General features: G+C 33.8%; 1 protein-coding gene and 1 long non-coding RNA gene across 10 annotated transcripts; one reads left to right on the top strand and one right to left on the bottom strand.

The window, feature by feature from the left end:
* The first annotated feature begins 2,053 nt into the window (after window positions 1-2,053).
* Window positions 2,054-9,705, top strand: LOC126698611 (uncharacterized). Of its 9 annotated transcripts, XR_007646523.1 has the most exons (6): window positions 2,054-3,432; window positions 3,997-4,062; window positions 4,212-6,010; window positions 6,098-6,594; window positions 7,451-7,541; window positions 8,852-9,705. It is a non-coding gene; the product is annotated as an uncharacterized LOC126698611 (long non-coding RNA). The 9 variants fall into 9 exon arrangements; XR_007646522.1 differs by having other exon boundaries at window positions 2,054-2,335; window positions 3,997-6,010; XR_007646524.1 differs by lacking the exon at window positions 3,997-4,062.
* Window positions 9,706-11,046: 1,341 nt separating this feature from the next.
* LOC126700018 (dehydration-responsive element-binding protein 1A-like) lies at window positions 11,047-12,352 on the bottom strand. The gene has a single exon (XM_050398000.1). The coding sequence runs from the start codon at window positions 12,113-12,115 to the stop codon at window positions 11,405-11,407; it is 711 nt and encodes a 236-aa protein (XP_050253957.1). The 5' UTR covers window positions 12,116-12,352; the 3' UTR covers window positions 11,047-11,404.
* Window positions 12,353-12,815: the final 463 nt, after the last annotated feature.

Raw genomic sequence — 12,815 nt, 5'->3', positions numbered from 1 at the left:
TTCTATATTTATCCAAACATCATGTGCTTGGAAGAAATGCTTGTGAGTGAAGAGAGATGAGTTATTTGAAGTAGAAATTTGGTGCACAAGCAGAGATGGATGGTAACTAGTCACCTAATAATGTTGAAACAAGAACAATTGGAATTACTTCAAAATGTCGAGTACCTGATTTTTTTTGACATTCCAACATTGGTAATATACTATTTAGTAGGAATCATATGCCACATGCTATTGACAAGATTGAAGTTCACCTATGTTGCTGGCAAGATTGAAGTTTCTGATATTCTGTGCTCAGTGCTCAATTCCCTTTTATGTATTTATTACAAGAGTTGGATGCTTATTTTTATTTTTTAGAATTAAGTGAATAAATTTCTTAAAAAGCCAACAATGCAGTGATCTTACTTAAAGAAGATAGCAGAGTCATGGACTTGATAGCTAAAACAACAAACTGTTATGGCGATATGTGAGTTGCGATCCGCTTATCCCTTAGCAGTGATGCAGTTTCTTGATAAATATGTTAAACAAAATGTTGGTTTTCGAGTTGGGATGATAACCTAGCACTATAGACTCTCTAGGGCTCTGCAATTTTGTACACTCTTGCTTAAATATGGACATTGGTATTTGTATTTGAGGACGTTGGTACCGTCTAATGTGATTAAGGAACTATTTAATTCATTGTAAAATATTTTCTAATGGAAAATACCACTTAAACATAAAATAACTAAAATACACTTGGGATATCAAAAATCATCAAATTGTCCTTGAAACCTCTAACATGACCAACATATTCTCACAAAAACTATAAAGAAAAAAAGAAAAAAAAAAAAGAAGCTGAGATATCACTCTAAGTCATTTTGAAGGTTTTAGGACCATTTTTGGACATCATTAGGTATTTTGTTACTTTTAAGGTTTGTGACTATATTGGGACGGTTCATTTTTAAAATTTTAATTATTACTAAAAACACCAAATATTAGAATGAAAGGTTCTTTGAATGGAATTCGATGGGAATGTGATTTAAAAAAAATAAGGGAATCACTAAATGTGATAAAAGTATGGTCATATGTTATGTTGGTATTGTCCAATATGACGTTGGAACAGTTAAATGTGAGTAAAAAAATAAGAGAGCCACCAAATGTGACAAAAGTATGGTCATATGTGATATTGGTACTGTCTAATGTGACGATAGAACCATTAAATATGATGCTTTGGTTACTTAGTACCATACTCCCAAAAAAATGGGGTACAGTAGAGTTACGCATCAATAAATTGTAAAATAAGTTGTAATTCGAGCACTAGCAATGAATGTGTAAATGCTTAAAAAAATTTAGCATATGTGACCATAGACTTCTACTGGTAGAAGCATACAGGCACAAATGTTAAAATTAAAATCTACTTTTTATTAGACTTCTCTTGTCAATCTCTCTCCTCTTTCCTAAGAAGCATGAACACTGTAAGGGTATGAAACGGCAATATGGAAATTTTTGAAAAACAAGAATAATGATATCTTATTAATTTTTAAATGCACTATTATACTATTCACAACATGAATGCTTTTATTATTTTGTGAAAGGGTATTCGATTCTTATTGTTCCCTAATTCTAGCTATGTCCTGCATTTATTTTTAAAAGAACACGTCTAAAACATGTATGCAGAAGTGTCCGAGATATGTTAAGTGTCCGATTGAAGTACGACACTCTAAATGAAGTATTCATACTTACTAACTTCTTTCTTAGCTCTCTCACTGTCTCATCCCTCTCCTCTTTCAAACCAACCTCTCACTACTTATCATGGCCACATCTTTTATTTCTGGCACACATTTTTCTCAGTTTTTTATACTCTTTCTAGATTCCTTAGTTGTGGATATGCGTGTTTGGGTGTGGGTGTGGGTGTGGGTGTGGGTTTGGGATAGTAAATACTGAGGCCGCCCTAAAAAACTCCACTTTTATTGCTTTTTACAAAAAAATTTGTTAGGATTATAATTTGAATTCAGAACTTAAATTACTTTTTTGCCACTCTATAACAATAACATAACAACGTGCCGCCTATCATTTATTGCGTTAATATTATTGATATAAGATTTCTCTTTACAATACACGTTACCTTTGGTATTTATTTCCCCGACCCCTTTTCCACAGCAACACGGCAAACACCATTTCACAGCACCACCGCCGACCCACGTGCACGTTCAACGCCAATCGGCCCAATCACCAGACACACCCTCGCACCAACAAGCCCAATCACCTGCGTATGGCGTGGCTGCTGCGTTTGGATTGAACATCCAATGCTAGAGATCTAAAGGATTTGGCTTGCTCTTTTACTCATTTCGCAAATCCGGTAGCGAGTCTTTGACATGTTTGATGAAATGCTTGCCTTATAATCTGGCTATACACACACACACACACACATATATATATATATATACACATACATATATTTGGTGTGTTATATGGGATTGAACATGCTTGATAATATTTGTGGTTTCATTGGGTTTGCTTCTCTAACCCCATTTGATCTACTTGTTGCTGTAGTAATAATGTAGTATCACTGTCACTCAGAGTTTGAAAGTGATATTTAGACAGATTTCTTTGCATTATCAGCTACAGGCTATTCTGTTCAGCGTTCCATACGGCCTTGGTATCGGCCAAACGCTCCATATATAATCTGTTTCATAGTGTCGTTGTTGTTTCTTGATGAAACGATGTATCTAGATTTAAACTGCTTCAGGAAAGAGAAAGTGTATTTTTACAAGACTCTTTTATGTTTCAATATGAGCAATGCTAGGGATTTAATCGTTTAAGAGACTTCTTAGTTCTTACTATTAATGAAGAGCCATCCAAACTTTAAAATCAATTGCAAATTGGATTAAGAATATTTTGAATTTACATTAATTCTACCACAAATTCAATTTGGCAAACCACCATACCGGTTTTTATTTGATTTTTCTAGAGCTATACGAATTCTTTTCTGCTTTGTTTCGTTTAATAATTTAGGGCCTTTGTGTTAAAAAAATGTCTAATTTTGTGATTGATAACTTTCTTTTTCCTTGGTGTGTTGTTGGGTGTATTCCTCTATCAATAGGGAAATTTATTGGGATCAAGTTTGCAAGTGCTTTCTCAACTTAATTGCTTTTTCTAGCTTGATATATTGGTTTCTTTAAATGCTTAGTTTTTCCTCATCTTTGGTATTTTGCATTAAATTTGAGATTTGGGTTTAGAATTTTTTTTTTTCTTTTGTTGTTACCTACTTTGATTACTTCTTTTTTGGCAATGTCACTTGTCTTACCTAATTTGATTACTTCTTTTTTGGCATTGTCACTTATGATTAAATTTCTATATCTTTCTTTAGTTTTATTTTATTTGGTTCGATTCAGATCTAAGAATTATGTGATGTTGATGACAACAATGGGCATGACGATCATGCTGTTGATTATGGTACGACTTTGGGCTTGTTTTAGAGCTAAATTTTTTAATATTTCAGGTTTTGAGTTCAAATTTCATATTTATGGTTTTCAATTTTTTTTTCTTTGAGTGTCCTGTCAGTTTGGTTGTAGAGAAAATTAACTTGTATTCATTTTTCTTATGTTTGAATAATTATGGTATAAATGTTTTGAGTAAAAGATATGTATTTAGTATGATTGAGTTCAAGATTTTTGTATATAAGAGTTTATTACATTTATTTCTATATGACAATAAAAACCTTTTTTTTTTTTTTTTTTGGGTATAATGAAATAATTTCATGTGGTATAGATCAATAGCTCCTATTGGTGCTTTGCTTTCACCTACAATCGCTTTATTTCTATTGATTGGTATTAATTCTTAAGCAGCATAAGCCTTCAGATAGAATTTTTTCTGTAGAGGCATTTGATTTATTTATTTTTTTTAATCTTTGGTAAATACAAAAGTGGCTCTATCATATATTTGTTCTTTTTCTATATGGTTTATAATTCTTCTGTTTATTTGTATAAAAGTTTGTATTCATTTTTGGCATTGCTATAGATGATGAATTAAATGTTGAATTAAGATGATCAGAGGATGGTCCTTAAATCACTTTGTGACATGAAGGTAAACCATCACTAGTTTGGTTACTTGTTTAGTTTTGATATTCTTCTTGAAAGATTACTTATAGTTGTTATATATATATATATAGAGAGTATTTGGGTCTTAAACATCATAGATGGCTTGAAAAACATTCGTGATTGGTGTGTCTCCAGGCAACTTTGGTGGGGTCACTGTCCCTGCATGGTATGTCATGCTGGAGGATGATTAGCTGAAGGAGTTTGGTGCTTGCAATGAACACTGGGTGGTTGCAAGAAATGAGGCTGAGTCTCAAGTGGAGGCTAGTCGAATATGTAATGGGAAGAAGATTCATTTAAGTCCAGATCCTGACATGCTTGATACATGGTTTTCTTCTGGTCTCTTTCCATTAACTGTTTTGGGCTGACATGACAATACAGAAGATCTAAAGACATTTTATGCAACTTCGGTTTTGGAAACTGGCCGTGATATTCACTTTTTCTGGGTTGCTCGCATGGTAATGCTAGGAATGAAGTTGGGTGGTGATGTACCTTTTAGAAAGGTAACATGAACTTACCCTGCTATATCTTTAGAACCATGTCATAATTTTCTTTGTCCTAAGTTGCATAATACACTGCCTATAACATGACATTTGACTAAAGATTCAATATAATATTATAAGACAAATATTTGTTAACTACATAATGTTATATATGTCTGACATTCCAACCATTCTCAGACTAAATATGACAATACTTTAAGGTTCAGGATTTTTTCAGCTGGTAATGCTCCTTTGCTCTAGCTCAAGTTGGATCTTCTCCCCATAAGAACTGGCGGAGGCAGAGCCACAGAGGTTGTGGTTTCAAGAGATACTATGTGACGTGTAAATTACCAATAAAAGGATAGGTATCTATATGTTCAGATAAAGGATGAATGGTTTCTTGTCAATATTGAGCAGGAAGGGATGTATATCCACAAGATATGACCTAGGGCATTATTTGTCTTCTGAAATAGTGGCAGTGAAACCAGAAAAGGTCCTTATGGACCTTTCACATAACTCTTATCTTCTGACCTGGTGTTCACTCTATCAATAAAATGCATACTTGAATTTGTGCAAACTCTTTTATTGTAGCCACTGGGAAACTTCTCAGATACATTGTGGTGTGTTTATTTTCCATGACACCAGAAACATTTGGGAGCTACATCATCAAATGATTGTAAAACAAATAAAGAGCCTCTTTCCCCCTGAGTTTTCACTTTATAACTCAAGAAATGGGGCCTAACTGCTTCTTCTCTCTTATATCATATCATTAGCAGGGTTGAGGGTTATGGTAAGGGAGTATCAATGCTCTTGCCCAATTTCAGTCTGGTGGCCGTAACAAATTTATTTGATATATATGGTTGTGCTACAAGTACCAGTTAAAGCTATTTGTAGATATGTATACATGCATGTATGTATATAGATGCCAATCCTCTTTGGATCAAATGTCATCTCCTTCTGTAAACAATAGCTGCAGGGTGAGTTTATTAGTTCAATCCCATACAGATGCATAAGTTGTATTATTTCAACAACCAAGATAAAGCCTTAGTCCAAATGGGGTTGGCTATGGATTCTCAATAGACCAATAGGAGTCAATTATGCATAAGTTATTAACTTATAAAAAAATGTATTCTTTATATTTGTAATTTTTTATTATTATTTTCTATATAGTGTACATTTTCCTGTGCAAAACTACTATATTAACTGCGGTGACGTGATCTGATTGAAGCACCTTAAACTCTATGCAGGTTTATTTGCATCCCATGATATGCACATGGGCGCAAGATGTTTAAGTCCTTGGGAAATGTCATTGATCTGCTTGAAGTAATAAATGAGATATCCTTGGAAGGTCTTCATAAGAGGCTAGGGGAGGGTAACTTAGATCCCAAGGAACTGACTGTTTCTGAATGTGGTGCTGATGCTCTCCGCTTTGCACTAATTTCTTACACAGCTCAGGTTCATTTTTGTACCCATCTTTCTTTCACTCATTTGGCTGTTTCCTTTAATTGATTCACTGATATCTGTAATCATTTTGTCTTCCAGTCTGATAAAATAAATCTGGATATCCAAAGTGTGGTTGGGTATTGTCAGTGGTGTAATAAATTGTGGAATGCTGTATGATAGTCTATGAGCAGGCTTGGGGATGATTATGTTCTGCCCACAAATGTAAATTCAAATGACTTGCCGTTTAGTTATCAGTGGATACTCTCAGTATTAAACAAAGCCATATCCAAAAAAATTATGGATTTGGAGTCGTTTGAATTCTCAGATGTAGCAAGTACTGTGCATTCCTGGTGGCAATACTGTGTGATATTTGTATTGAAGCAATTAAGCCTTTCTTTGCTGGGAGTAATCAAAAGTTTGAGTCTGAGAGGAGTTTTGCTCAAGACACACTTTGGTTATATCTTGACAATGGGTTGTGATTACTTCATCCTTTTACGCCATATGTTACAGAAAAAATATGGCAGCGGCTTTCTTCATCAAGGGACCATACAGCGATAGAATCAATTATGATATGCAAGTACCCATCAATTTTAGAGGTAATTTTAGTTTTCTAATTTGGAAGAGAAAATGTAACGCACTAATAAGCTAACATTATTATCTCTAAGTAGCCAATTATAAAGGTCATGTGATTTTTTAGTTTGAAAGTGAAAATTAAGGCTTAGATATTGGATGAGCTGTCAGGGTAACTCCTAGTGGTTGGAGGCTTGGGATGAGCTGTAGACCTAGATCTATTGGGTTCGATCCCTACTAGAAGTTTCCCTAGATTACTTGATACATGATTCTGTTAGGTGGATTTGTGTATCTATGTTTTACTCCATAAGGGTGTGGGTCCAAAGTGCCTTGGTGAGGTTGAACGTCATAAAAAAAAGGGACAGGTAAGTAGACCATTAGATGGATGACCTGGATGTGGGGCTCAACATTTGATGTTTTGCTTCTTTGAAACAGAAGTATTCAGTTAGCTAAATTTAATAACTTTTAAGCATAATTTTGACACGTAATATTGTTCATGGTAATGAAAGGTTTTTCCTCTCACTACATTTACTTTCTTTTATAGTTCACTATTTGATTCAAATAGTGTCCAAGGATTTGGTGAAAATTTGATTTGCATGTTTTTCCATGAATCATGGCTTCTGGTTTATTGTTCCCACCATCCCATATTGTTGGTCCTATTTAGAAAATCTGAGTATTCAGTTAGGAAAATTATAAAATTATGGTTATTAATTTTTAAAGTGGACAGCATTTTTGGATATCTTAAATGGAGTAGAGGACCAACAATATTGAATGGAGGGGAAGTATAGTACACTGCATAAGTTGTTTGAAAAGGTTATGATGATAACAATTTGATTTAATAATTCATATTATCACTGTTTGATGATCTTCATGTTATCTCAGGGCTGGACAAATGAACAGTAGAATATGAGATGGATCTTGTAGATTCTGCAGTGAAATCTCTCAGGTCACTTGTAAATGAAAGACGTGAAAGGTAATTGGATTCAATCTTTTAATATAAAAAGTAAATTAAAAATCCTCTTAATTTGTTTTTTTGGATAAACTTTGTTTGTTCTCTCACTCTTTTTTTAAAAAATAAATAAATAAAAAGAAAAGAAAAGTGGCTGGGACATTATTCTTTTGCCTAACCAAGTAAAAACTTGCACTTTTGTTTTTGATATACAAAACTTTAATTTTCTCAACCTAAGAAAAAAGGTGAAATACCAAATAAAGAAAGAGTCTGAGATATGGCATGCCAGGAGTATGCAGAAGGAAAAGCCTTAGATGGAATTAAAGCCTAGAACTGAAAAGGTCAAGGAGGATACCATTTAGGATGATGAACTGAAAGTTTAAAAAGGATGATATTGGAAACATCATTTCTATCATGTGGATAGGGATCTTCACACCCTCAAAAACTTTTAACTATTGCAGTCCTGGCAGTTAGCATTTATATGTTCTCTTCCTTGCATTGTTTGTCTTTGTTATTTTCTGAGGGTTCCCAATGCTCTATGATTCCTGCTTAGTGGAATTCCAAAAGAAAGTTAATTGGGTCTTTATTTAGGGAATTTTTGATAGCTACGAATGTTTATAAAAGCTTAAGGCACAAATGAAATTAATTCTTTATTTTATGATTCCTGATACCTTTGCCCAGTTTCTTTCATGTTTTTATTTGAAGTGATATATAACTAAAGAAAATTATTAAAATTTATAATTGAAAATGATTAAATTTTATAATTTTTTTTTTCAAATTTCTATTTAGAAAATGGAACTCTGTATAAATGAGGATCTAATGTGCATTGCGGGATTGGATGCAATGAAAAAATGAGGGAAAGTGGTGGCAAAGTAATCGAGGATATTGCCAAGGCTCTATGAGGCACTTCTACCTTGTTCTTAGCCCTTGTATCTGTCTGGAAAGAATTTCCCCTCAAATCCTAACACATATGAGATAAATTTCGTACTTATGAAACTGCCAATGAGCAGTAATTCGAATGGTTTCTCCTCTCATACAAGGGGAGAGGAGGGTGAGGTGGGTTCAAAACTCATCAAATGCATAATTTGCAATAACAAAATAAAAGTCATACTAATGAAACTGAGTTATCGTGAAATTCAAATTTTCCTTTCCCTTCTTTCTGATCAAATAGAGTCCCCATAATTGTAAATCTGTTTAAGTTTGTGTTAAATTTAGTTGAAATTTGTCGCCAATGAGCTTTAGCTCAACTGGCACATCTTCTGCTTGTAAGTGCTAGGTGTCTTATTGAAAATTACAAGATCCCCTAATTATGGCTATGATTTTTCTGTCTTCAGGCAACCAGCTTTTGTGCTTTGCAGAAATAAAGCATTTGCAAAGATTATTGACAGCCATTAACAGGAAATTATTACTCTTGCCAATTTGTCAACTTGAACGGTATGTTGCAAATGTTGCTCTTAAAGTGGCTCTCGTACATTCATGTTTGAGACAGTACTTATCAAAAAAAAGATACACACACACATTTCAGACATGCTTTCTTCTACATATTGAAGTTCTCAACAATCAAGTATATGCATGCAAAGCAGTTTGATATACCATAATGACATGTTTCTTTAAAAAAATTTAGCGATTTTTAATCTGATTTTCTTACAGTATCCATACTATGCCAAAATCTTAGTGCTCTTTTATAAATTGGTTTTAATTTTCCGGAATTTAAAAAAATATATACAATTTTTTATTTTGATACTGATTTTGGCTAGAGCAAGTGAAGCTAATATCTAAAATTTAATGTTCCTTCTGAGCCAAGTTCAGTCCAAGTATTCAATCCATGGACAAGATAATGTTATTTGATTTTCTTTGCCTGTCTTTGTATTGTATGTTTTATATTAGTGAAGTCTTTGTAGCCATGTGGTTAAGCATGTGTGTCTACGTATTAAAATGCTCCTGAGTAATTATTCTGCTACTGTATCTCTTTAAGTTACTGATGGATTTTAAATGGCACTTCCAATTTAAAAAGTAGAAAAACGATAAGAAATGGTGTAAAATTTGGGAATGATGTTGGGAAGGGCATGAAACGCTTCAAAACATTAAACAAAAGATTAAGTATCAAAAAAAGGCTTAGTTGCTGTTGTATTTTGTATCAAAGAAAGACAAAATTCTACATTCTTCAGGCCCAAAAAAAAAAAAGAAACCCAAAAGCAAAAAAACAGGAAGGCAAAATTCATTGGCTCCTGTATATTGTGTACGAGTGACTCATTAATTTAGCGTATTGCTGTTGAGCAAACTTATTTTCATTAATTTCACGTATTGCTGTTGGGCAAACTTATTTATGAGCATCTGCCAAACTAAATTTGTATTACGAGTCCAAATCTTCTGTCTCACTTTTCCTGTTTCACTCTATACTCCACCAATAAAAACTTGTCACGTGTTTACCTAATTAATTAAATACTACTATTAATTAATAACGGTAGTATTAATAAATCAATAATGATAGTATTTAATTAATTAGGTGAACACATGGTAAGTTTTTATTGACGGAGTATAGAGTGGAGCAGGAAAAATGGGACATCTGATCAAGGTACACCCATTACAGTAGATTCTAGATTTTAAACCTTTTAATTAAGGGGGACACATACCATTGATAATCTTGTTAAAAGAGGTCAGTCCCTTGTCAATTGGTGTTGCATGTGTCAATGTGATGGGCAAACTGTAGACTGTCTCTTACTTCACTGTAAGTTGGCTTTTGCTTTATGGTGTGAAGTTTTTCATGTGTATGGAGTACATTGGATAATGCTGAAGACAGGTATCTCTTCTTTTTGCTTGGAAGAATTGGTTTGGGAAGCACCTGTCAACTATCTGGAATATGATACCAGTTTGTCTACTGTGGTTTGTTTGGTAGGAACATAATAACTGTATCTTTGAAGATAATGGGAGATCTAGATCTTTTAAAAAATCTTCATTTTGGTACTTTATTTCAGTGGGCTCATATCTGGGGTCTTACACATTGTATTTCAATTTTTGCTTTCTAGAATCTGATAGCACTTAGCTGTAGCTCTTGAGCTTTTTGTAGTTTCTTCATGTCCAGAGTGTTCATCATCATGAATACGATGTTCATTTTTTTGATAAAATATCTATTGCCTATCAAAAAATATATATATAGGTACAGCTGAAACATTAATACTAGCCTTGTTACCATATCGAATGTGTCGTTATTTTTAATGTTTTGTTTATAAAATCTTTTATTTATTTATTTATTTTTGATAGATATAAAATCTTTTAGTAATCAGGAAGAATGAGGTTGAATGAAACAACAGAGATTACGAACTCCATGCTCGATGACTTCCCTCTTCAGCTGAACTTTTATGCAAGACAAAAATGTTTGGTTTTAATTTTTTTTTTTTTTTTTTTTTCTTAGAACTTCGGAAGAAAGAATTTTTTTTTTTTTTTTTTTTTTTTTTTTTTTTTTTTTTTTTTTTTTAAAGAAAACGCTTGAGTAACTTTCTTTCTTAGAATTATGTAAATGCCCCATATGGATAGACTAAATATTGAAGTACAAACTTATTTTGCAAAAATATAGCTTATACCATACATTATGGAAAACGGAATGTAATTCAACACTAATCATACTGTCTGGGACACGATGACCCTACCAACACTAGTCATACTCGTGCATGGCATTTGCCCAAAGTATGATTTTTCCTTGCAGTACTTCCCCCCTCTCTATAACACCACACTTAATCAAAAACAATAGGCATAGAAAATAAAATTTCTATTCCTAATAAGCAACCATTCTATATGCTAAATTAAGCTTCTTCCCTTTTTCTTTTTCTTTTTGAGAAGGCACTAAATTAAGCTCAATATTATTAAGCTATCAATTATTAATATTTCAATCAAATTGAGTAACTCCATAATGCCATGTTACTATTAGTTTCATTGTCATCTTCATCGTAACAATGAGGTGGAGACAACAACATCCCCTCTGCCATATCTGTCAATAACCCTGGCATGTCGAAAACTGCCTCATCATCCATAAAAAACACATCTTCCACCTTCGTCTCAGCCGCTTCGGCTGATGTTGTCGCCACTGTTGTTGTTGTTGCATTTTCTAACTCTTGACTCAATTCATCCCTAGAAACCCCCTCTAACTCTGCAGGTCGAAATAATTCAGCCGCCTCTGCTGCTGCCCGTTGAATATCCTTCGCCGCTGTCGACACTGGAACTGGCAGTCGCCATGTCGAGTCAGCGAAATTGAGGCATGCAGATCGGCCGCGAAGTGCAATGGCAGCCACATCATGTGCACGTGCTGCCATTTCTGCAGTGGTGAAAGTCCCAAGCCAAATTCTAGACTTCTTATTGGGCTCACGCACTTCACAAACCCATTTCTGTGAGTTCTTTCTCCTAACTCCACGATACACTGGGTGTCTTGTCTCTTTGAACTTCTTTCTTCCGTCACGTTTCTTAGGATTCCTAGAAGCCAACATGATTTCGTCTTCTGACAAGTTCACCATGCTAGCACTACCACTACTACTCTCTAAATTTGAGGACCCAATATCAGACTGTGTTAGATATTGTGGGGCCGATGAATGTCTTATAAGATTCATTTCTAAAGCAAAGCTAAATCTCAAAAGTGTTTAATTTATAGTAATGGAGTACACTAAAAAAAAGACACTCTTTTTTATTAAAAAAAAAAAAAAAAGATATTCTTTTTTTTATAATGGGAAAAAAAAGATATTCTTCTTATCAAACTTAGTACTTTCCTTTTTGAGAAGAAAACTCAGTACTTTTAGTTAGATTGTATTGAAGTAGTAAGATATGAGTAAGCAAAGGGTTGTGTTGATGTTGGTGTTTGTTGAAGGAGTAAGAAGAGTGATTGTTGGACATATATATAGGCGTCATGAATTTTATGATTTTTTTCTTTGGATATAATTTTATGATTTTTTAAGTAGACAGACTGTGATAAAAGTAGACAGACTGTGATAAAGGGTTCCGTATGCCGACGGTTTTAACGATTTTGATTGGAGGATATTTTTACCATATGGCCTTTTCCTTTTAAGCCAAGTGGATTGTGGGGTACTGGAGGATGACACGTGGGGAATTTGTCCCACTGACGATTTTTAGAAAAAAAGTGCTTGGGCATAGTTTTGCCGTCGCTAAAAAGTAGCATGTGTGTCCCCACTCTCCTCTACTCTAGAGTGAATGAATATTCGATTGTGTATAGGTGTCATACTCAGCGTCAAGGGATGATCCGTCTTTTATCACGGTCACCGCTGGTGATTCATGGTCAAGATAATTATCAATTTC

The sequence above is a fragment of the Quercus robur genome, chromosome 9 (assembly GCF_932294415.1).
Source record: "Quercus robur chromosome 9, dhQueRobu3.1, whole genome shotgun sequence".
NCBI classification, from domain to species: domain Eukaryota; kingdom Viridiplantae; phylum Streptophyta; class Magnoliopsida; order Fagales; family Fagaceae; genus Quercus; species Quercus robur.
The sequence above is the reverse complement of the archived record's forward strand: the minus strand, read 5'-3'. Positions and strand labels throughout refer to the sequence as shown.